We start from the raw sequence: 26,475 nt of genomic DNA, 5'->3' as shown, positions 1-26,475 counted from the left end.
AAATGATATCTTTAGCTTTCTATTTTCTCTCTTCTAGAATGCCTATAAAATATCTCTTCGAACATGCATGATTCAACTTTTAAGGTATGTTTAGATAGAACTTATTTTGTTAAAATTGAAAACTGAAAACACTGTAATTAAATAATTTTTAAATGTGTAAATAGTACCGTGGGACCTATTTTTAATGAAAAAGTTGATAAAAAGTGGAGTTTGTAGGACCCGTAAACAGTGTATTTATGCACTGTTCACAAAAGACCAATCAACAGTTGCAGCTGAAAAAAAAAAAAAAGAAAAAAAAATGCAGACGCAGCACTTAAACGTGCTATCCAAACATACACCTATTCCAAAAAATCTAATGCCAGCGTAAGTTTGCTCTCTATTTTCCATTTCTATATTACTTCATTCTCTCTAATCTCTGTTACTCTCGCCTTTTTCTCTCTCCCTCCCCTCTCTTGGTCTCTCATTAAACGGTGAAATCCAGTGATGTGGTTGACAAACGAGATGAAAGCCGGAGATTAATAATTATTTTGATTTAAAAATCTGGTTGAGGTTGGTTTTGTTTAGGATTGATGTTGGGCTTTTTTGGGGGGGGGGGCTTGTTCTGTAACCAATTTTTTTTTTTAATTTTTTTTCAGACTCTCTGTTACAAATTTTTTTTTTTTAGATTTTAGTTCAAAATTTGTTTGACATAAAAATTTTGAAGGTGTTCTTGATTTTGCTTGAGAGTGTTTCTATTTTATTTTATTTTATTTTTATGGATAAACAAATTAAAAAATTTAAATTATTATATATTATTATAATTTTTTTTTTTCCGGTTAGGGTATTCTTGGGTACATCCTGAACCCAACGTGGCATCGCCACTGATGATGACTAGTCTAATCATATACCTGCATGCATGATAACCACACGTCACACAATATTCTGTCAGACCAACCAGATTAATGAAACCAAAAACAAAAAAAAGCAAATCACAGAGCCCCACCATCTCCAAATCGTCATCGCTAACGTCGTTAATAATACTCCTGCCCAATCCACTCACTTTATAAGCATTTTTTTTTTTTTTTGATGAACACTATATAAGCATTAGGGCCATTCAATTTCTCATCCTCGCATCCCTTTTTGCTTATTAGCATAATAGAATATATTCACAGTCACACCCACTGTCTGATTTGATTTCCCAATCCAAAAAGAAAGGAAATCATTCATGGAGCAGCAACAGCCTCACTTCCTTCTCGTGACATATCCCTCACATGGCCACATCAACCCAGCCCTCCAATTCGCCAACCGCCTTATTCACTTAGGAGGAGGAGGAAGAAGAGTGCATGTCACCTTTGCCATCACCATTAGTGCCCACCGTCGCATGATCAAAAGCCCTCCTCCTGACGGCTTGTCGTTTGCCACCTTCTCCGATGGCTACGACGACGGTTTCAAACTCGAGGACAAGATGCAGGAGTACTTGGATCAACTCAAGCGCAATGGCACCAAAGCTCTAACTGAACTCATTGTGTCCAACGCCAACCAGGGACGTCCCTTCACCTGCTTGGTCTACACCTTGCTTATACCTTGGGCTGCTGAAGTGGCTCGTGAGCTTCACCTTCCTTCCACTCTTTTTTGGATTCAGCCTGCCATGGTTTTGGACATTTACTACTACTACTACAATGGTTTTGCTGATGTTATTGGGAACTGCAACAATGACCCATCGCATTCAATACAGTTACCGGGTCTGCCATTACTCAATAGCCGTGAACTACCCTCTTTCATGCTGGCTTCAAACACTTATGATTATCTTCTCCCAATATTTCAAGCCGACCTTGAGGCCCTTGAAAAGTTGAGCAAACCAAGAGTTCTAGTGAATACATTTGATGCACTAGAGATTGAGGCCTTAAAAGCGATCGAAAAACTTAATTTGGTTGCAGTTGGTCCTCTAATTCCATCTGCTTATTTGGATGAAAGAGATCCATCGAATGGCTCCAAGGATTATATGGAATGGCTCAACTCTAAGCCTGAATCATCGGTGATTTATGTTTCATTTGGGAGTATATCAGTGTTAATGGAGCAACAAATGGAGCAAATTGCACGCGGATTGTTAGATTGTGGGCGGCCCTTCTTGTGGGTCATAAGAGCTAAGGAAAATGGAGAAGAAGAGAAGTTGAGTTGCAGAAAGGAATTGGAAGAAAAAGGTATGATAGTACCATGGTGTTCCCAAGTGTATGTTTTGTCCCACCCTTCAGTGGGATGCTTTGTGACACATTGTGGATGGAATTCAACTTTGGAGGCTTTGTTTTCTGGGGTGCCAATGGTAGCGTTTCCACAATGGTCAGATCAAGGGACAAATGCAAAGTTGATTGAAGATGTGTTGAAGACAGGTGTGAAGGTGACAGCAAATAATGATGGGATTGTAGTAGGTGATGAAATTAAGAGGTGCTTGGAATTGGTCGTGGGAGATGAAGAGAGAGAGAAAGAAATTAGAAGGAATGCCATGAAATGGAAGGAGTTATCTAGGGAGGCTGTCAACCAAGGTGGTTCTTCCTATAGCAATCTTAAGGCTTTTGTGGATGAGTGTTGTGGTTAGAATAATACAAACCCAAAACCGAGATATATATCTCGGTGAGTTTGAGGTTGATCATAGGGAATGACTGATGTAAAAACCTCTATTATTAAGTAAAAAGTAGTTAGTTTCAAAAAAAAGAAAGTAAAAAGTAGTTATTTGTTTGTTTTTTCACTCAAAGATAGAGCAAAATAATTATTAATTGAAAATAACATAATAAATTTGAGAGAAATGAATGGATAAAAAACACTAGAGATTCAAATATTCACCTAGTATTTTATCATATGAACTTAGATTATATTTAATTTAATTAAGGGTAGAGAGTCAACTCACCTAATTAGAAGATAAAACAATAAAACACTCAAAAAGAATGTAGAGTAGATTAAATGTGAGTGATCGAGCAAATAATTCAATTGGTATGTTAAATGGGAGATTAAGAATTAAATATATTCTCAAAGCATTCAATATATCTAAAAATCAAATCTTAAAAACTTGTCAATGTACAATAATTTTATATAGTAAAATCAGTTTCGAACTCAATCATTAGTCTATAGAAAACATATAGATAATCCTAAGAACACATTCAATGGTGGACTAAGAAATTTTCTTCAAGTGAGGCCAAGCTAAAAAATATATATATATATATATATAATTAAATCCAAAGAATAATACACACACAGATATATATATATATAATATTTATTTATTGTTTACACATGGAATGTTTGTAATTTTGATTTAACATATAATATTTTCTTACATGACAAGAATATTTATATCAACTAAGTCTTTACTTCTTCTCAAAAAAAAAAAAAAAAGTAAGTCTTGACATGTATAAAAATATACAAATCAATTTAATAAAAATAAAATATAATTAAATTATGTATGGTATATGTAAGGACAAAATTTGGATTTGACTCAGTATAGGATTGGGTTTAAGCCCAACAAGCCCAAACAATTTTATAGAGCGTGGGTGAAAGAACTAGTTCTACTCTAAAAGATGGACCATCAAAGTTATTGAATTAAGATTGTTAAGCATAAGTAAAGTAAGAAAATCTGTCATCGGCGTAGACTGAGAAACGTATCTTATAATATCTTGTTCATGAACACAGTTACAAAATTCACAATGTTATTGCCTAGATTTTTTCTGAGTTTTCCTCAATCCCCCTTTTAGGTCACCTTTTCCGGCTATATATTACAATCTTGGTGTTATCCCTACCATACACGTGTAGGTTGGATTCTAGGAGCTCTTTCTTATCCCATCTAACACCTTCCAGAACCATCAAATAGTAGCTATAAGGTTGTTTGGTAACTGTTCAGGTATCACCTCCACATTAATGCGGCCAGAAAGTTAGTTGGGAGGCATTTAATGTGGAGGTAGTAGTTTTTGAAGATATTTGTTGCCTCTCTCTACTTACCCTTTGTCCAACGTCCAACTCCTAGTTGTGATGTAACTTTGAAGAAGGTTTAGGGTGATATGACACTCTTACTGACCTCAGATCCTTATTCTCGATATGGCTTTTCTCCTCGAACGTGTGTTGAACTTATCTCGTACTATTTTTATTTTTCTCTTTATACCATTTCCATTATAACCTCATTTGGTCATTCTCAGATTAGTTGATGTCCTCGGATTGGGCCTACGGCCCAATCCGTATAGCCTTAATAATACATCCTGACTAACTGGCCCCCACAGTATACATTATACATTAAATACACTTTTATTTTTACCAAAAATAGAGGGAGCATTTTTGAAAAGTCAAGGGGGGGGGGGGTGATAAAAATAGGTTTCATCTTTAACCTTATTTAAAGATTTAGCCACACATAGTTATGCAAAATAAATCCATAAAAACAATGCTAAACGTCTAAATGAAATAAATAATAAGATTGAAAAACATTCTAGGGTTTTTGTGTCTCTATAATTAACCTCAGCCTTCTCCATAGAAAAAGAGGAAATCCCTCAAATTTAGGATGTGAATCCCTTAAGTTTTGGATTTTTTTTTTCACTGTTAGCTTTCAGCCCATGTTTGACCTCATTCCAAAGTTATGAATACCATTTCGGTTTGTCTATTGGAACGGAATGTTTTGGTATCAATCTATTTTAGCATACTTTTGGGTACCGTTTCAGAATTACCGCTATATATATATATATTTATATATTACCGATAAAAATCCCATATAAATTATTAAAATTTTTAAAGGTATAACTTAAAAGTACATATAAGCCCAAATATTAGTTTAATATCATGTGGTATGGGTTCTGTGAGTCCGAGAGCTCTGCAGTCCGGCCCAAACTCTATCTGGGCCCAGGGCCCGTGCCGAGGAGGTACCTTGCCGAAGACAAATGCTCAGTGGCCGAGGTAGCAAGGGGAACGGCTGAGAACTTACCCTGTCCTCGGCATTCCATAGCTTCAACAGGAAGACCAACACCTTGGTGTAGGCAATCCCCAAACAGCCCCCTCAAAGGGATGTGAACGGAATGGGGCCCATAGGGAAGCAGGGTGTGAACTCGGACCAAGGAAAGTGCGTCCCACCCCCTTCAGTAAATGTACCTGCCAATACCCAGAGTTGGTTAATGAGAAAAGACGTTTGGGCGGTGCAAACGTCGATCCATGCAACTAATAGAAAGTTAGACGGGACAGTTGATGGGATGGACACAGGAACAAGCTCCTGCCTGACCTACAAGTGGAGGGTCAGGATCAGCCAAGACGGACTATATAATAAAAAGGAAGGTGCACCGATTGGGGGGTTGGGAAAAATGGCCAGAAACCAGAGCCTCCCAGCCCACCTCTAGGAGAAAGACTCCAGGGGTGTAGGAAAGCTTAAGTTCATACGAACACCGCGAAAAACCCACCGCCTATCGAACAAGGCCTAGCCTTTCAAACCCACGCTCTACAAATGATATTGTTAGGGGCCTTTTCACGTGCGAACCCGACACTGTTACGGTCCGTCACGAATCGCGTCCTTACAATTGGCGCCGTCTGTGGGGAAGGCTTGTGTGTTGGTATAGGAAGTGGGTCGATAGAGTTTCTTCGTTATATCTAACCGTCGATTATAGAGTTCTAGTATAAAGTTCTGTTAGGGACTATGTTTCTTGACTAGGGGCTGGGTTGAGGAACTAACTCCCTTAAAGCCAAGGTCCCCTGTAAAGAGTAAACTAGGCACCTGGTAACGTTAACCGTATGGATAAACTCTAGGGGCTTGGCCGAGGAGCTAACTCCCCTAAAGCCAAGATCCCACACAAAGAGAAAACTAGGTTTTGGACAGAACCAAGGCATTGCATGGTCCTCGGACCCAAGCCTCAGGGGAAACCAACTACCTGGATGTGGAAAACTAGGTTTTGGACAGAACCAAGGCATTGCATGGTCCTCGGACTCAAGCCTCGGGGAAACCAACTACCTGGATGTGGAAAACTAGGTTTTTGGACAGAACCAAGGCATTGCATGGTCCTCGGACCCAAGCCTCAGGGGAAACCAACTACCTGGATGTGGAAAACTAGGTTTTTGGACAGAACCAGGCATTGCATGGTCCACCGGACTCAAGCCTCAGGGGAAACCAACTACCTGGATGTGAAAACTAGGTTTTGGACAGAACCAAGGCATTGTATGGTCCTCGGACTCAAGCCTACGGGGAAACCAACTACCTGGATGTGGAAAACTAGGTTTTGGACAGAACCAAGGCATTGCATGGTCCTCGGACCCAAGCCTCAGGGGAAAACCAACTACCTGGATGTGGAAAACTAGGTTTTGGACAGAACCAAGGCATTGCATGGTCCTCGGACTCAAGCCTCAGGGGAAACCAACTACCTGGATGTAATGAAAACTAGGTTTTGGACAGAACCAAGGCATTGTATGGTCCTCGGACTCAAGCCTACGGGGAAACCACTACTTGGATGAGGAAAACCAGGCACTAAGCGAGTTTTAACTATTATGCGTAACGTTAAAAATGGTGCTTATATCTTCGTAAGACAAAGGTTAGGAATAAATCTAAGGCCTTTGTGGGCGCAAGCAAATTAGGGTTCGGGGAACATGGTGATGAATGTATTACATGCATAGCTATTTGTACATGTTAAAATAAATCAGCGCAGAGTTCATAAGCAAATAGTGCGCGTCTATTAGGGCGGTTAACGATGTAATCAGAAGGAAAAAGAAAAAGCAAGATTTCATATATACATGTTCAAATGCTTGTAAACCATCAATAAATTAGGAAGTTTGTGAAAGGAAAAGAAACAAGTTAATCGTTCAAATAGAAACGAATACAAAAAAGCCCAACGAGGGTTTCTACTTTTCTGCTTTTTTGTCGGTAACATTTTGGGAAATGGGAGCAGATTCAGTTTCGGTGCCTGGAAGGATGGTCCCTTCCGCGGAAGGCTGAACAGGACCAGCACTGGTACTCTGGGGAACCACAGCAAGGGAAGTGGCCTGCGACGGCTCTGCAAGTATGATGGGTTCCTCTGTATTAGGCACCTGAATGCCAGCCACGGGCTCGGCAACCTCTTTAGGTGCCTCAGAACTCATGCGCTGGGATATCACTGTCACATCCTGAAGTTCTCCTTCTTTGGGCGCCTTGCTAGAAGAACCGCTGGCCTGCGAGTCTTCCAACGGGGTGATCTCTTCCTCGGGCTGATCACGAGTAGCCGCGGGGCTAGTCGAAGTGGCCTCGCGGATGGCTGCCGGGTAGAATATGCTCTCCGCCCTCCACAAATCGGATGAGGCATCCACCCCAGCTCGCTTCAATGCTTCCTCCCAAACCTGGGAGCAATAAAACCTACACACACCAGGGATCTGCGCCTTAAGGATGGCCTGGGTCTCAGCTACTCCCATGTTGTAACTATCGTCCTCAGCCGTATTCTTGGCAGCTTCCGCCTCATTCCTGGCAAACTCGGCCTCCTGCTTTGCCCTTACGGCTTCATCACGGGCATATTCTGCCACTCCTTTCTCATGCAGAGCCGTGGCCAACTGCTTATTTAAATCCTCGATCAGAGTTCTGGCTATTTGCAGCTGGTCCTCGGCTTCAATTGCGCGCTTGGTTTGGTCCTTGGCCTGTTTTTGGGCACTAGCAAGGCCCGCCGAGACGTTATTCCTCTCGCGAGTGGTCATTGTTAAGTCATCCTTGACTTGGGCAAGTTCCTTTTCAGTAGCTTCGAGAGTCTTTGAGGCCGTTATGCGCCTCTTGCGTTCGTTCTCGGCCACCTTACTCATGTCATGCACTTCTTCCTCCATCCTATAGGTTGCCTGGAGAGCCTGTCAAGAAAGATGAACGTGTAGTGAGTGACAAACTGGTGACAAGAATTAGTAAAGTGTTAGGTTTCAAGAAATCTTACCATGCCCAAGTATCTCTTAGTACTGAGAAAAACCTCCTGCATCCTCATTCGCTTCAGCTCTTCCATGTCATTAGGAAGTAGCATGGTTCTCCCTAATGCATCTGCCACGTATCCACCCTCGCCGTCTCCAAGGTCCCTCAGAGAGGCAATTTCCAGTAATGGACCCCCGTGAAGCATTGGGGCAGGAAGCTAGGCGCTCGGAGAGGATTGGGAATCAATTCCTTTTCCTTTGCCTTGAGAGGTTTGAACTGCGGGTCCTTTGCCTCTGCCTTGGGGTCCGATCTTCGGTTGTTTTGTGGGCGGAGTCTCATCCTTCTCCTTAGGAGGTTGGGATTTTCCCTCGTCCACGATGTCCTTGCCCTTGGGGCTCCTCTTTCTCTTGGAATCAGCACCTTCGGGTCGAGGAGACCGAGCTGGTTGGGAGGAGGTGGGAGGTTCGTAACGGGTGGACTGTGGTTGGGACTTGGTGGAGGATGACCTGGTTTGAATTGTAAGGGGCCGAGCTGGTGGAGGAGGAGCATTGGGTTGTGGTGCCTCCTGGGTATCCTTCCCTGGTTGGTCCTCGAGGAGTTGGAGAAGGGGGGTTAAAGGTATTCTTTTGACTCCCATCTCGGCTTGAGAAGAGGTGCCTATTAATGATAATTCCGCCTCGAACAAGGCTGGGTCACCTAGGTCACCCGGAGGGTCCTCGGATTGGTAGATTAAGTCGAATACCCCAAACCCTTCCTCCGGCTGATCTGGCTTACCCTCGTCCTCTGCTGCTTGATGGGATGAAGAGGGGCCCACCAGGGGGATGTTCTTGGGGACAGCTGGCTCCTGCGAGATCAAGAACCCCTTCTCTACCACTGTAATCTTTGGAAGCCAAGGACGGCGGGCACTGATCACGTGCTTCGCGTCCCCGAACGACTTCTGAACCGGAGGGTACCCTAGTATTTTGTGAGCTGCACGAACTTGGCCATCACTGTCATTCACAAAAACTGCTGCTTGTAAAACGGTCTCCAAATCTGCCCGATTGACTAAATGAAAATGCCGTTTATAGGCGCGTTCATCTACAAAAACAACAAACATATATGCATAGTTAGTCATCGAAGGAAGTAAGTTTAGAATGGTTTAAAGGGTTATCCCTCTTCCATTCCTAATACCCCACCTGGTTCTCCTTCTACTACGGGGCATGGATCGCCATCATGCCACTCCCCAGAGACGATAAGAAAATCCTTGTTCAGTCCCTTGTTGGAATCAGGGAGGCACTGGATCAACCGAATCCTATCATCCCTCGACCTCATGTAGTAGGTTTTTCCTTTCAATTTTTGGAGGTTATAGCACCAGTTTACATCATGGTGGGTCAGTCTTAAACCCATCTTCTCGTTTAAAGCGTCCACACAACCCAAAATCCTAAGAACATTGCCGGCGCACTGGGTAGGGGCTAAACGGAAATGCCTGAGGTAACCCCTTGTCACTGGTCCCATGGGGATTCTCATACCTCCCTCTACAAAGGCGAGGACGGGAATTACAACCGCGCCCGTTCCCCTCTTAATGTGCCATTCCCCCATCTTACAGTGTTCCAGCCTTACGTTAGGGGGAATCCTATAATCAACGATGAACTTATTCATCGCCTCTTCAGTATCAACCAACTTCCTCAATCTCAGTTTAGCCGCTTTCGCCATTTACTAAAACAAACCTAACCCGCGACGGAAAAGAAAGGGAGCTAAAGAGAAATAAATCCAGAAAAGAAAAAACGTGAGTTAATAGAGGTAGGGAACTTACATAAAAAGAGAATTACGCTTCGGATGGGCTATATGTGCTTGAGATAGACTTGAATTTGGGCGGAAGTTCGGATGAACCCTGGATACACGCACTAAAACTCTTAAGTATAGAACTGGAGAGACGGATCCATCTCCAAAAAATCTTTTATACTTTCTAGGGTAAACAGCACGCCCCTTTTTCCCGCCCAAAGAGGCCAGGAGATCACCACCGTTCGATTCCCATCACACCGTTGAACGTGGGAAGCACCAAGCCGCCCGTATTTAATGAGGCCACGTTTCGCCTTCCAACGGCTCTAGGAACGTGCCTTGGGCAGGTGAAAAATCTCGGGAATCGCTAGATGACAAGGATTGATAGGCATTGGCAGATCCATGATGTCATCAAAACCCTCCTATCCGTCCGAGGGGACGGATAGCAGGATTTTGAGGGGCTATTGTGGGTCCGAGAGCTCTACAGTCCGGCCTAAACTCTATCTGGGCCCAGGGCCCGTGCCGAGGAGGTACCTTGCCGAAGACAAATGCTCAGTGGCCGAGGTAGCAAGGGGAACGGCTGAGAACTTACCCTGTCCTCGGCATTCCATAGCTTCAATAGGAAGACCAACACCTTGGTGTAGGCAATCCCCAAACAGCCCCCTCAAAGGGATGTGAACGGAATGGGGCCCATAGGGAAGCAGGGTGTGAACTCGGACCAAGGAAAGTGCGTCCCACCCCCTTCAGTAAATGTACCTGCCAATACCCAGAGTTGGTTAATGAGAAAAGACGTTTGGGCGGTGCAAACGTCGATCCATGCAACTAATAGAAAGTTAGACGGGACAGTTGATGGGATGGACACAGGAACAAGCTCCTGCCTGACCTACAAGTGGAGGGTCAGGATCAGCCAAGACGGACTATATAATAAAAAGGAAGGTGCACCGATTGGGAGGTTGGGAAAAATGGCCAGAAACCAGAGCCTCCCAGCCCACCTCCAGGAGAAAGACTCCAGGGGTGTAGGAAAGCTTAAGTTCATACGAACACCGCGAAAAACCCACCGCCTATCGAACGAGGCCTAGCCTTTCAAACCTACGCTCTACAAATGATATTGTTAGGGGCCTTTTCACGTGCGAACCCGACACTGTTACGGTCCGTCACGAATCGCGTCCTTACAGGTTCAAAACACAAGTGGGCAAAAGAGCATTGAAGGAAGAGTATTACACCAAAAGAAAATACTATAGGCACAAATTATTTTATAAACTGCTGATATATTGAATGATTATTGGTATGTAAAAAAATGATGTTAGTAGTGGGTCTAAATGAAACCTAGTAAAAATTTATCATATCAATAATTTATAAAAATATTATAAAATAATCTTTGGAGGTAATATTACTCTACACTAAAACAAGACAAAGAAAAATTTTAAAACCGAGTGGAGGACAGAGCATGCATTGATGGAAGAGTAACGGACAACATATCAAACAAAATACAAAAGTAAAAAGCAAAGACAGATTGACATTTGACAGAGGACCAAAAGTAAAAAAGTAGGATTTTTTTTTTTAAAATAAAAAGATTCAAAACTGGTATGGCCGAAATTCCTCCAATTGGCTAGAATTTGATCCGAAGTTGAACATGTGGTATTACTATTTTGGATTGCATGTCGGTATAAGATATTTTAGCTGTTTTGACTGGAGCAGAACAAAATTAATTACATTGATTTTCCTGAATTAGTGACGAACTACAAAATTGTATATCTTTGAGTCTTCTTTTCGTGGTCACAAGAATCAGGGCAATCAGAAATTTGTGCAAAAATTTATGGTAAAAATAGCAAGAAAGCACAGGATCTTTCCAGGTGATTGACAATATTTCATTTTCTATCTGCGGGCTCTCGCTTGATGAACGGTTCATGAACTTACTCTTCTGTTTCTCAATCAGCATTAGAACCCAACACAACATGATCTCTTCCGGCGATGGCATAAAAAGAATTGGAATCAAACCTTCGAATGGAAGAGTCATAGATATCAAGATTTTCCCAATTTCGGCTTGAACAAATTTTTTTCCTTTCCTTTTTTTTTTTTATTTTCACACATCTTTGTCTTGTTTAATACTTCAAAAACCATGTCCTAATTGATCTTGACCTTTGGATTCTTTGGAGTGCTTATCTGTATGATTAGCTGATTGGTTTTAATTTCCTATTAGATAAAAATACACTAAGTGAGTATATTTCAAAGAAATCTTTCAAAGTAATATATTTACGTGTAATTAAACACTCAATTGAAGTGATATTGCCTACCAAAACTAAGATAACAGTGTAATTTTAAGCAATTATCAATGAGATTGAAGATGTTTTTGTTAAAAGAGTGTTGGTTTGCTAATGAAATGAAAGCAAATATTTTAGGTGGTTGATTATTGTTGGCTAGGGAGGCTGCCAATGAAGGTGGTTCTTCAATTTACATAAACACAATTGTACATACATAAATACACTTAGATCGATGACCATAGAAGAACCGTTATGTAGAAGAAGAATTGGAAAATGGATTCCAATGAATAAAAAGAAAATTGATAAAAATGAAGGTTTATTTATTTACAACATATAAAAAATATTATTTTTAATGTTATGAACCATAAAAATAAAAGATAACTTAGTTGGTTCGAGGTGACTGGCTTCCTAAACTTTTTTTTTAGGGAAAAGCCTCTTGAACTTGAGAGAAAGAGTATACTTTTTGGGTTAATTTTTTAGAAAGAGTATACTTTTTGGTTAATTTTTTTCTTCAACTTTCATTAATTTTTTCAAAGCACATAAATAGCAAAACCTGAAATCCTAACCACTCCTAAAAAATAGGAACCAACTCCTATTTAAATTTAAATTTATATAAATTCAACTTATGAACTTTTAAAAAAAAAAAATTAACTTGAACCGATCCTTATCTTATGTTGTCTGATTTTTGAACATAAAAATTCCCAAGTGGATGTTCTATCACATCATTCAATGGGATGCATGCTTTGTGACACATTAGGGGTGCCAATGGTAGCATTTTCAAAATGGCCGAATCAAGGGACAAATGTGAAGTTGATTGAAGATGTGTTGAAGATGAGCGTGAAGGTGACAACAAATAATGGTGGGATTATAAAAGGTAATGAGATTAAGATGTACTTGGAATTGGTCGTGGGAGATGGAAAGAGAGGGAAATAAATGAGAAGGGAATGCCATGAAATGGTAGGAGTTGGCTAAGGAGGCTGCCAACAAAAGTGGTTCTTCCTATAACAATGTTAAGGCATTTGTGGATGAGATTGGAGATGTTTTTGTTAAAAGAGTGTAGGTTTGTTATAATATGAAAGCAATTATATATGTTAGGTGGTTGATTTTTGTTGGGTTGGGAGCTAGGCTGCTAATGACGGTGGTTCTTCAATTTGCTTTTTTTTACCCCCTAAACTTAAAATTTTTGCTTTTGCATTTGCATTGTGAATTTGTGATGAATTAAGATTTGTTAATTTTGAGATTAATTTCTTATTCTATTAGTTAATAATTTTTATATTCATGGGAATTGAATTAAGGACTTCACTTTATAATATTTGTTTTAAGTTCCATTAAATTTTTGTACAATTGTGTTTTTATGGGTTAGATCAATGACGGTAGAAGAAGAATTCCAAAGAATAGTGATAAAATTGAAGGTTTATTTATCCACAACATATAAAATCTATTATTTTTGACATAACCCAATTGGCTTTAGTTCAGATCAAACTTTAGGAGTGTAAATTTAACAATTAAAATTTTTAATTATATTATGACATGGTTAAACCACAAGAGGGTAAATCGGAAATGACTAATTATATTTAAGAAACTAATCCTCTCTTTAAGTTGGCAAATCAGTAGCCTTAGCAACAGTTTGGACCTTCTCCAAAAAAAAAAAAAAAAGCAACAGTTTGGAAGGTAGATACTAAATATGAACATGCATGTTTGTTCCAAAGTACGACATCTAGCCCTCTTCTCTCAGTTGTGAACCCCACATACCATGAGATGATTCTCAGTAAATATGATGTCCTAACTCACTCAAATGAGACTCATGATTTAATGTAAGAGTGCAGTTTCATGCAAACAGAAATACTCTATACCACTTTGCATTCCATTTTATGCTCCACTAATCACAATTGTCACATATTCTTTTTTTTTTTTCTTTATAAAATAGCCAATGAATAAAATGAAAAAAAAAACACATGAAAATTTATGATTGGTTGAGCCAAAAGGAAAAATCAATAGGTGGGATAGAGTCATAAAAGATTTTGTTCTTTTTATGCCAATCTAAAATAAAATAGATCTATAGCTATTACATTAGAAAGAAACTACTTGTTCTTTACTATCTAATGCTGTGTTTATTTTAATGTTAGATTTTTTTTCCAAGCGTAAAATATATTCACCTAACATTATTTTCTAGAAAAAATTTTATTTTTGGTGTTAAATTACAATTCAGAAAATGCTTCAAAAAAATTTTCTAGTGTTTGGTTCCTATGAAAAATAATGATGAAAAAGCCTCGGTACCAGCAAGTTCACAATATCAAAATCATCGGGATCAAAATTAAAATCAAAATCACAAAATCAGCTCCACATAGCTTAGCCACACAAAACCAAAATCAAAATCACAAAATCAACCCCTATACCCATTTGAGAGAGAGAGAGAGAGAGAGAGAGAGAGAGAGAGAGAGAGAGAGAGAGAGAGAGAGAAATGTGGGGTTGCAGCACTTCTGGTGCCACCACTACTAGTCCCACCATAGCTCATGGTGGTGGTGCAACCATGGTTTCGTCCTATGGCGCTTCTTGATCCTTCTTTATACCCATCTCCTCTTAATTAACTCCTTCATGTTTGGTACACAATTCTTCTAACCCCAAGATCTTGGAAACAAACTTCACATTCTTCTTTCTTTGTCATTCTCTTTCTAACCCACTTTTTAGTATGTTTGTAGTATCTAAAATGTTGTAGTAGAGTAAATTTGACAACCAATATATGTATTTTTTTAGATAATTACAATATGCTGCTAACCTTATAACTCAAATACCTTCCCTTCCTTAGACTCCAAGCACTTTATGCATGGGGAGATGCCAACTAAGTTACAATACTCTTCGCAACCATTAAAGTAAGAGTAAAAAAAAATAAAACAAGAGAAAGAAAGAAAAGAAAAGAATGGAAAACAAGAGGAAATGCTAAAGTTTGTTTTTGTGCAATTTCAAGGCAAACATAATTACTGTTATTTTTCTTTTATTACCTTAAGATTTGATGTTAGTTTTTGTAGATGGGTGTGCAGTTCAATTTGGAGGAAGAGAGATCCGTTGGAAATAGGTTTGAATTGAGTAGATTTAAAAAATAAAAAAGTTTGCTTCAGATGTGAGGTTGATGTCAATGTGTACCTTTTTAATATTAAAAGATTTGTCGTGTCACTTAAAAAAAAAAAATAGCAAGATAGTTAACTAAAATTGACAAGAAACTAATAACGTTCATTTTTAAAACTTTAAAAATAAAAAATGCTCTAGTTAGAGATCAAAATGAAAAGAAAAAAAAAAAATTTTGATGCATGGGCATCTTATATGCAATTTCAAGATATTAAGAAGTCAATTAAGTAGCTGCAAATTGATTGAGAAAGTCCTTTTGAAGCTTACCACCAAGACTAGTGGAAATAGCAAAGCAGCTATGTAGCTTGGAAGGTCGTGTGGTTAGTTAGTTGCACTTTCCTTGTTTCCAAACAATGGGCTTCAGGCAATTACAAGGGTGGCAACCACTCTAATCTGTTATAACAGATTCTCATTAGCTAGTTTGATATTTGGAACAACATTAGCCAATATTAGTTTGACACTTGGCAAGCTCCAAAGCGGCTGCCAATTCCTAACATGTATAAATACTGTAGGACTCCATTTTGTACTTAATTTTTTAACCTGATTCTCCTCAAACTATACTCAGAATTTTCATCAAAACTTAACACTCAAAGCAACACCTGAACATATTGTGTGCTCTACTGTAAGAATAATACCAATTCATACTCAAATTACAAGTAGCCTTTCAGTGGTGGCTCTAGGAATTTTTTCCAAGGTGTTCCTGGACAAATCAGAACAGTAACCTACCCTATTCCACTTTGAAAAAATTTCAGGTCATTTTGGTGTGTTACGGGACGTTTCGGTAAATACTAGCTGAAATTCAAGATTTGGCCAGCATGAAGTTTGTGCTTAAAAAAAAAAAAAAAAATTGTTTTTAAAATCAAAACAAATTTGCATTTTGTATACCAAAAAATCTCAAAAGGGAAAAAAATGAAAAGAAAAGAAATGAACAAAGGTACATGTACATATGGTTTTCAAATCCGGACTGTTCAATGAACCGTAAAAGAGAATGGTTCAAGGTTTTTAAGGTTAGACCGAGGTCGAACCGTGATGACGTCATAATTATTTTAATAATTTATTAATATAAAAATAATAAAATACATATACAAAATTTAACAATTTTAATTAAAATAATATATAAAGAGGTTAAAATATATTTTAATTAAAGAAAAGATGATTTTTTTGTAATTTATTACAAAAATGATAAAATATCTCTTATATTATTTAAAATTTTTCAGAAAATTTGGAGAACATAATGAATTTTTTAACTTGCTTTTACTTGTTTTCAATTTTCTTTCATTTTCTCTACCCGGCCCCACTCCCCAATACTTTTTCTTCTCATTCTTATCTCATTCACGTGTTCCCCTGGCCTTATTCTCTCTGGGTTTTATTTTATTTTATTTTTTTTATAAACTATTCCCTCTAGTCTTATCAATTAACAAATCCCAATATTCTCATATTCAAAACATTATCCGCACCGTCAATTCAAAATGATATCTTTAGCTGTCTATCTTCTCTCTTCTAGAATGCCTACAAAACATCTCTTAGAACATGCATGATTCAACTTCAATTCCAGAAAATCTAATGCCAGCGTAAGTTGGGTCTCTATTTTCCATTTCTATATTACTTCATTCTCTCTAATCTCTGTTACTCTCGCCTTCTTCTCTCTCCCTCGCCTCTCTTGGTCTCTCATTAAACGGTGAAATCCAGTGATGTGGTTGACAAACGAGATGAAAGCCGGAGGTTAATAATTATTTTAGTTAATAATTATTTTGATTTAAAAATCTGGTTGAGGTTGGTTTTTTTTGAGGATTGATGTTGGGCTTGGGGGTTGCTCTGTAACCAATTTTTTTTCAGATTCTCTGTTACAATTTTTTTTTTTTTTAGATTTTAGTTCAAAATTTGTTTGGCATAAAAATTTTGAAGGTATTCCTGATTTTGCTTGAGAGTGTCCTATTTTTTTTTTTTTAATGGATAAACAAATTAAAAAATTTAAATTATTATATATAATTTTTTTTTTTTTTGGGTCAAGGTGTTCTTGGGAACACCCTGAACCCAACGTGGTGTTGCCACTGTTGCCCTTGACACAATATTCGAAATCCCTGCATCACCAATCAACAAAAGTGAAAAGAAACTCACCGTCGCGATCTACTCGTCTTGGACCTGATCTGGTCGCCGTCGAGCTGGAGCCATCAACGTTGGAGCTGAGAGCTAAAATAGGTTCATGGGTTGAGTTGTTTTGAGCTAAAGGAGCTTTTTTTTTTTTTTTTTAAAATTTAAATAATCAACAAATTTTATTAACAAAGGAACAGAAACTACGTACAAACAAAAAAAAAAAGAACAAAAACTACAAACTAGAAACCATAATCTTAGCTTGCTCATCAGCTAATATATCACAAAAAACAGATGGGCCAGAGCTAAGAACAAAACAACCTGAGTACTTATTTTTAAGATACTAGAAAGTCAAAACATGAGCAGCTTGATTTGCCTCCCCATTTGAACTGAATAGACCGACAAAGAGCTGCCCTTGGTAGTGTCTGAACATAGAACTGGGATCCTCCATGGAGATGCTATGGATGGTCCATTAATAGCGTCTATACAAATCTTAGCATCACTTTCTGTTAAAGGGACCACAATTTGACTCTCTACCACTACTTTAAAAATAGACTCGCATGGTGTGATGTCGAATGCCATAAAAGATTTGAGTGTGTATTCCTCATCACCAATTGGTTTTGAGGTAGAATTACACAACTCATGATCAGACAAATAGTATCAGAGCCAAGATCATGAGTTTGAGTCACAAGAGTGTCATTGTGAGGGAGGAATTGTTGGAGGGACCACAATTTGACTCTCAATAACCACTCTAAAAATAGGACCGCGTGGTGTGATGTTAAATGCCATAAAAGATTTGAGTGTGTCTTTCTCATCACCAATTGGTTTTGAGGTGGAATGACACAATTCATAGTCCGACACTTTTAACAATAGCTTGACTAATATTGTGTGACACTAATTTTTGGGTTGTCTAGTTGATTACTTCAGTTTCAGCTTGGATAGGGATATTGGTTTCTACTCGTTTTGAGAGAGCAAAAACCAATATCTCTCTCCAATCTCTAGCAACAATAGCAATATACGATCTATCACAGCCAATTGCGGTGTCACAATTAATCTTAATGACTCCTTTCTCTGGATTAGACCAAGTTGCTGCCCTTTGGGGTGATGGATTGGAGGAGACAACAAGTTTGACTTCCTAATACTCTTAGAATCTTCTTTTGATTAGCTGCAAGGATCTTCATAAGTCCAAGGAAGCCCTTTCAAATAGAACTATATTCCTTGATCCAAAATCAGAATCCCATAAAGCAAATAGGTCTCTAAGTTAAAAACAGTGGCTAATCCTATAGGTGGGGATAACAATAACTCAATTAAATTGCTTGGAGAGCTTAGTTGCACGCAATCAAGTTTTAGACCTGAACCACTTCCAAACCACAATACTCTAGTAGCATGACAATAAATAAAAACATGAAGGGTTGATTCAGGAGACATACCGCATAAAGGGCATGAAGGATCAATGCTTGGGTTGAATATGATGATTTTATCCTTTGTTGGAAGGATATCTGAAAGTTGATTTAGGTTTTAGAGCTGAAGGAGGTTGTGGTATGTGATTTAGGGAATGGGTTGATACGACCTCATTGAACAATTTTGTTTTGGGTTTTGATTTTAGCAAAACGAAGTCATTCCATGGGCTGTCAGAGCATCAGCAATGGGCCTGTCAAATGCCAAATGTAAAGTACATTTGGCATACAGGCCCAAAATACGTCAGCAACTGGATGGCTAAAACCATCAGAGGCCAAATTTTTTTGGCATAGCGCTACAGTACCATCTCACATGAGATGGTACTATAGCGCTATGCCAAAAAAATTTAGTGTATTTTAATCCGTTCAAGCCCCTCTCTCTTGCTATAGTACCGGGCTCTCATCCCCCTTCTCTCTCTCTCTCTTGCGCCATCAAGCTTCTCTCTCTCTCTCTCTCTCTCTCTCTCTCTCTCTCTCTCCATCAAGCTTCTCTCTTTCTCTCTGATCACCAAGCCGCTGTCACAAAGTCTCGCTTTTCTCTCCGATCACCAAGCCGTTGTTCGAATCACCAAGCCTCTGTCGAATGCCGATTCACCCTTACCCATCTCCAAATCCATTTTACCAATTCACTCATCTCATAAACCCAACACTCTAGATACCCATTTAACTTTTCACCTCATCACCCTCACCCATCACCAAGCCTCGCTTTTCTCTTCGAATCACCAAGCCTCTGCCGAATTCTGATTCACCCTCACCCATCTCCAAATTCGTTTTACCAATTCACTCATCTCATAAACCTGACACTCTAGATACCCATTTACCTTTTCATTCCATCACTCTCTCTTCAAACCGAGATTCTCAAGGGTTCTCAAGGGTTTGTGGGTTTGGATTAAAATTTTGTTTGCAAAATCTCAAACGAAGCTCCGTCAGTGTCTCAAATCAAATCAAAATCAAAATCAAAGCAATTTACTAGGTGGGTTTTGATCCATGTTCGAGTTTTTGTGTTTGTGTTTCTTTTCTCTTTCTGCAAGAAAAAGGGGGATTCAGCTTGTGTTTGTGTTCGGGTTTTGGTCTAAGAATTGCTGTTGATGTTTGCAGAGGTGGGATTCAACTTCATCACAAGGGTTTTCGCTCGCTATCAGATTAGCATCTTCAGAAAGTTTGCTCAGGTTCAACTTCAATTACCAAAATCCTCATTTTATCAAAATCCCAATTTTATTAGATAATCGATGTTCTTGTTTACTGATTTCTTCTTCAACAAATTAATATGTTGTATGTAAAGGTTCTATTAGTGGTTTTTGTTTTGTTCAACTCTATGGTTTTATTTGATTTCTGTTTGTACATGTTGGCCATGTATGGGCTGTGTTTGCAGAGAGTATATTTTAAGTTATATTTGCTGCTGTATTCAATTAATATTTGGCTGTGTAAAGGGTTTGTATTTCTATAACAAAAAATTACTGTTGTATTTTTGTCAACATATATTGTAGGTTGTTGCTATATGTAAGAAGCTGCCATCAATCATAATATGTGAAGGCTTTGAACTCTTGTTGATTTGGTTAAGTTTGTATTTCTAATTGTAGTAATCACTTACCACAAATACTTGAACTCTTGGACTTTGTGAGTTGGCTCTAATTGACTTCATACACTAACTATTTTAAGTTCCTTATTTAAAAGGGATTGGTACACAAGAAGAGATAACACGATATGCTAATATCTCACAAATGGATGATAGTGATTTTCTGGCACCATTTTTAAGTGGGTCTCAAAATACTTCAATGCCCATCCAAGAGTCTTTTCTGGAAGTTGAAATTGTCACCCCTAATCCAACAAAACGCGGTGGCAACTTTAGTGTAGATGAGGACAACCTCCTCGTCTCTACATGGCTTAACATTAGCATGGATGCCGTGCAAGGTACTGACCAAAGGGTTGAAAAATTTTGGGAGAAAATTTGGCAATACTTTTGCGAGAACAATACTTACAGAACCACACGTTCTGCTTCCTCCCTCCAAAGTCGATGGGGAAATATTAATAAGGAGACAAGTAGGTTTGCTAGGTTCATGGCTAAAATTGAAGCCCGAAATAAAAGTGGTGGGACTGACGAGGACAAGGTATAAATTGAACTTTATGGTGTCACAATATTAATTTCTGAATAGTTTCAAGACACTAATTATTTATTTATTTTTTTTAAAAAAATCTAGTTGAAAGATGCAAAGGATCTATATAAAGTTTCACCAACTCCAACAACCGGCAAAAAAATAGCTTTTGCATTTGAACATTGTTGGGTTGTGTTGAAGAACCAACCAAAGTGGAGTATGCCTAAGGAAAGATCAAAAGGGCTCCCTCAAACTCCTAGTTCAATTGATCAAGTTGGTAGTAATGATGATGACACACTGGAGGTAGAGAGACCAATTGGCAGAAAAGCCGAAAAGGCTAAGAGAAAGAGAACAGATGGTGATAAGGGTTTTGATGATTATTTGGCGAAAAAATTGGAATATCTTCAAGAATCACATGAACAAGACAGAGAGGCTCTTCGCATCAAAGTGGATAGGGTTCGAGTGGATGCGCAAAGAGCTAATATTGAAAAGGAAAGGCTTCGTCTTGAAACTATTAGGGAGGCGCAAAGAGTTGATATTGAAAAGGAAAGAATTCGTCTTGAAACCATTGGGAGGAGGGAAGAATAATGACCATGGATACAAGTGGCATGAATGACAAAGAAAGACTTTATTTTGAAAATCTCAAGGATCAAATCCTTGCAAGGCAACAATTAGAGTAAATAGTTGGGTTTGACCCAAGGAGATGATGTCTTGTCATAACTATATTTTGGTAGTAAATTATATTTGGGTTGGGGTTTGGCATATGTAGATGATATTTTGTTTCAACCTTGTTTTGGTAGTGGCTTATTTTAAGCGTAGGTTTGTAACATGTAGATGATGTATTGTTCCAACTTGATCAATTAGCAGTAGGTTGTGCCACTTATGTAATCACATCATTTTTGCTTATATGAAAAACTTATGTCCTTTCTATGTTTGATGATGTATTTTTGCTTATAATAAGATTGATTAACTAAACTAGATGGTCACAATTAATGGAAAGTGACAACTTTTTTATGCCTTTTCCCTATTTATGTCCCTACCATTAAAATTGAACTTTATGCCCTTTCCCTATTTCTGGCTTATTTAATGGTAAAATTGAATGACAAGCTAGTGTTTCAATTTCTTGATTAATACTTTAGTACATGAATGAATATTTAGGCTTTACTATACTGTGAACAAGAGTTTAATACTTGAATTAAAGCTAGAGATATTCACCATTTAATAAATGTTTTTTAGCCCTTGACCTCTTGAGTCTATATTGTATGCTAAAATTGTGCTGTTCAAACTTTGAGATTGAGTTTAAGATACTATCTTGAGTCTATATTGTATGTTATTGACAAAGCTAGAGACATAACTGGAAAGGGAAAGAACCTGTAGATATTTCATAATTACTATGTACTTGACAAAGCCACTATTTCATGAAGAAACACTGTGGTGCAGAGCCCAATACATTATTTGTCAGTATTGGGGTGCTTTAAAGCAGAATATCACCTCTAAACCATCAGACTCTAAACTAAATCTATGCATACATAGCTTCCCTTAGAATCCTAAGATCAATTACTCTCCAAGTTAGAAGAGGCACTAAGCCCACAACACAAACACACGAACAAGTAGAGAGGGAGATATGCATTACAAAGAATAGAGTGGAGAGAATTAAATCCTCTAGTTGGGACCATTATTGCTTTTGCAGATATTAATTTAATAATGAGTAATAGTTTAAGGGGTCATTGTCTAGTATGATGTTGAAAGTCTTGGGCTGTAAAACGCTAGTCCTGGCATCCCCTGTATGCTTTATTTCTTATCAATTTTTACCAGGGGACTTTTGCTTTGACAAATTTTAAACTTTTTTTATCGAATAATATATCTACTTGTTCCCTTTCCATAATGTAATCTCTACTTGCTTTGCAATAATAGTGATAATTTCCCAACACTGTTGTCTTCAAGGTTGTCACTATGGGTTACTCTAGGCTTCGCAAATTGCTTTTTGACAACTCAGACGAGGATGAGATAATGAGGCAAGTTCTTAAGGGTTCAACATCACAACGTAAACGTCGTCGGCATATTGAACATGATCGTTTGGTAGGCCATAAAAGACTTTATCTCGACTACTTTGCCGACACATCAGTATATCCTCCTCATTTATTTCGGAGGAGATTTTGGATGAGTTGGTCTATTTTTCTCTGTATTCAATCCAAGGTAGAAACTTATGAACCTTACTTTATCCAAAAAAGAGATAATGCCCAAAGGCTCGGTTTATCTTCTTTTCAAAAGATAACAACTGCACTTAGGATGCTTGCGTATGGAGTGGCAGTTGATTTTATGGATGAGTATGTGCGGATTGGAGAGTCCACTACAATAGAAAGTTTGAAAAAATTTGTTAAAGCGATGGTTGATATTTTCTCCAAGGAATACTTGAGGTCTCCAAACAACAAAGACATTGCTAGACTTTTAGTCAATGGGGAAAGACGTGGATTTCCAAGGATGCTAGGGAGCATTGATTGCATGCATTGGAAATGGAAAAATTGTCCGACTGCATGGAAAGGTTAGTACTCTAGTCACATTTGTGAGCCAACCATTGTTTTGGAAGCAGTGGCATCATTTGATCTTTGGATATGGCATGCATTTTTTGGGTTACTTGGGTCAAATAATGACATTAATGTATTAGAACGGTCTCTTATATTTTCTGAGCTCGAACAAGGACGTGCTAATGCAATTAATTACTTAATCAATGGTCATGAGTATACAATGGGATACTACCTTGCCGATGGCATATATCCGAAGTGGTCAACATTTGTTAAAACGATTCCATCTCCACGAGAACATAAAAGAAAATTATTTGCAAAAGTTCAAGAGGCGAATAGAAAGGATGTAGAGCGTGCATTTGGAGTGCTTCAAGCAAGATTCACAATTGTGCGTGGACTTGCAAGATTTTTCTATAGTGAAATACTCCAAGACATCATGAAAGCATGCGTAATTCTTCATAACATGATCATTGAGGATGAGCGAGATGTAAATGAAACGGAGGAAGTAGATTATGAGCAAATTGATGACAATCCTACTATACAACTATCACGGGAGCACACAAATGAATTTACGGAGTTCATTGAAACCCATCAATGTATTCAAGACCGTGAAATTCATGATCAACTCCAATTAGACCTCATTGAGCATTTATGGCAATTACAAGGGGAGTTGTAGGAACTTAAGTGTGTGAGTTATGCATGTGGGGTTTTATTGTAATTTGATATATGTACGAGTCTTCTAAAGACAACATTGATAGTTATGTATGTGGATTGTATCTATATATATGTATGTGGATTATAAAAGTTGGTAGGTTGACTACATTTTTCTATTTGGCAGGTTGCATGTATATATATGCATGTGGATTTTAAAAATTGGCAGGTTGAATACATTGATATTTGGCAGGTTGTATGTATATATATGTATGTGGATTTTTTAAATTGGTAGGTTGAATACATTGATATTTGGCAGGTTGTATATATATGTATGTATATGGATTTTTAAAGTTAGCAAGTTTGAGTAAATTGATATTTGGCAGGTTCTTTCTAAAAATTAAAAAAATAAAAAAAAAATTGGCAGGTTCTATATATATGTGTGTGTGTGTGTGTGTGTGTGTGTGTGGATCATTAAAATTGACAAGTTGAATACATTAATATTTAACAGGATGCATCTATAAATATGTACGTGAATTTTACATTGATATTTGGCAGGTTTGATGGAATATATATGTATGTGGATTTTTAAAGTTGGCAAATTTGAGTACATTGATATTTGGCAAGTTCTTTCTAAAAAAAAAAATTGGCAGGTTGTTGAAATAGTTGGAAAGAAATTGAAAAAAAGAATTGGCAGGTTGTTGAAATAGTTGAAAAAAAAAAATCTAGCAAGTTGTTGAAAATTAACCGTTGGAATAGTTGAATTTGAAAAAGTTGGAACAGTTGAATTTGAAAAAGAAATGGCGTTGGAAAGAAATAATAAAGAAAGATTAAAAAATAATATTTTAATAAAATGGTAAAATAATAGAGTTTTGGGATACTGGGTGTATTGTAAAATGATATGGTGTAATTGATAAAGTAGGTTTTTGGGATAGTAAAATAAGATGAGATAGCAAAACCAGTTGGAGATGCTCTCAGCAGTGCATTTTATTTTATGTGAAACATTTTCGTTTTGGGAAGCTCATTTAGCTATAAAAAATAAAGATAATAAATAATAAAAAAATGACACATTAAACACCAGCATGTCACTTAATGACCACGTAGGCAAGTAACTAATGAAAGGGTGAGTTTTGCTAATGGAGGGAAACTTCCTAATGTAAAATCCAAATTTTAAAATTCAAACAACCCTAAATTTCGGGCGTGTACTTTATATAGATAACAAGTTTTCATTCTCACACATTTACTATTTTTTAATTCACTTTTATGGGTTAAAATGTTGACTTTATTTAAATTTAAATATTTTTCATCAATTAATTTGGGGATATATATGTGAAATAGTAGACATGAACGAGTATGAAAAAATATTTTTCCTAAGTAATATGCTGAGAAAGAGAAGTGTGATACTTTTTGCTTCCCATGAGTCCCAGACAATTGGTGATGTCAAGGCATCCCGTTTTGGATGATCATTGATTAGTTAATTTGGATTGTATGCTTTACGATTTTGATTTTGATTTTTTTTTTTTTTTTTTTTTTTTTTTTTTAAGAATCTATGCTTTACAATTTAGAGCATCTCCAGCACATTAGACAAATTTTTGTACTGTTTGGAGAAACAACAGTGACTTTTATCTTTTAACTATCCACTTTCTCAAATATATTTTTCAACAAATTCTCTATCCCATTCTTTATCTCATTTAAATATTATTTCTTCATTCATTATTTATTCTTTTTTTAACAACTACACATCTTCCAATATTTTTTTATTCAATATCTAATTATTATAATAAAAAAAAAACATTTGAAGAATGAGCAGTAGCCCATCAGACTTGATGAGTTATAATAACAAAAAAAAACATTTAAAGAATGAGCAGTAGCCCATCAGACTTGATGAGTTATAATAAAAAAAAAACATTTGAAGAATGAGCAGTAGCCCATCAGACTTGATGAGCTACTGTTCATGAGCAAAAAAAAATTTCGAATATAGAGTCCATTGGAGAATATTTTTATGGTGTCAGTCTCTATTATAGAGATTTTTATGCATTTAGCTACGCTATTGGAGATGCTCTTATATGTAAGAAACTCATATTGCTAACCAAACCCAAATTAGAATAGCCTACACACTTCCCTAAAACCTCATAGACAAAAAAATGTTTTAGTAGATAAACTTCAGAAATCAATAGTATATTTCAACCAAAAAAAAAAAAAAATTTGACATACAACAATTGCCTAAAAAAAAAAAAAAACTCTTACAAAATAAGGTGTTTGGAAACAAGCTGAGTTCCATTGGCAAGTTATGCAAAGGCGAAATAATAGATTGATTTGCTAGTCTTATAGCTCAGTAATACTGCCGGGTTCTTCCATAGAAGAGACTCTTAAATTTAAAACCCTTTCTCCCACTTTTTATGAGAGAGAAAGAGAGAGACACTACACTGACTAACAACTCGTATTTTCAATCAAAGCCAATTCAAGACGTATCTGTTTTGTTGAGGGTGCATACTGCGTAGTTTCCACTTTCCACCCAGCAAAACAAATAGGCAGGGAATGATATAGCAGCGGACAAGAATCATGTTTGCTGAGCTCACATACTCCTTCAAAATCTTCTATTTATGCAGTTATCAGATTCTTTTGACATAACATTCAATCTGGCATATATCAGTAAACTAAAATTGGAAGGACCAAAAA

General features: G+C 37.5%; 3 protein-coding genes across 3 annotated transcripts; all 3 read left to right on the top strand.

Moving 5' to 3' along the window:
- Positions 1-867: 867 nt before the first annotated feature.
- LOC115995267 (crocetin glucosyltransferase, chloroplastic-like) lies at positions 868-2,666 on the top strand. The gene has a single exon (XM_031119770.1). It carries the CDS (start codon positions 1,205-1,207, stop codon positions 2,570-2,572), a length of 1,368 nt encoding a protein of 455 aa, XP_030975630.1. The 5' UTR covers positions 868-1,204; the 3' UTR covers positions 2,573-2,666.
- A 17,585-nt stretch (positions 2,667-20,251) lies between these two features.
- Positions 20,252-21,211, top strand: LOC115950182 (glutathione S-transferase T3-like). The gene is made up of 2 exons (XM_031067422.1): positions 20,252-20,638; positions 20,729-21,211. The coding sequence occupies exons 1-2, from the start codon at positions 20,252-20,254 to the stop codon at positions 21,209-21,211; spliced, it is 870 nt and encodes a 289-aa protein (XP_030923282.1).
- A 1,365-nt stretch (positions 21,212-22,576) lies between these two features.
- Positions 22,577-23,821, top strand: LOC115950181. The gene is made up of 3 exons (XM_031067421.1): positions 22,577-22,702; positions 22,820-23,165; positions 23,214-23,821. The coding sequence occupies exons 1-3, from the start codon at positions 22,577-22,579 to the stop codon at positions 23,819-23,821; spliced, it is 1,080 nt and encodes a 359-aa protein (XP_030923281.1).
- The last annotated feature ends 2,654 nt before the right edge of the window (positions 23,822-26,475 follow it).

Source organism: Quercus lobata, chromosome 6, assembly GCF_001633185.2.
Source record: "Quercus lobata isolate SW786 chromosome 6, ValleyOak3.0 Primary Assembly, whole genome shotgun sequence".
NCBI lineage: Eukaryota > Viridiplantae > Streptophyta > Magnoliopsida > Fagales > Fagaceae > Quercus > Quercus lobata.
The sequence above is the reverse complement of the archived record's forward strand: the minus strand, read 5'-3'. Positions and strand labels throughout refer to the sequence as shown.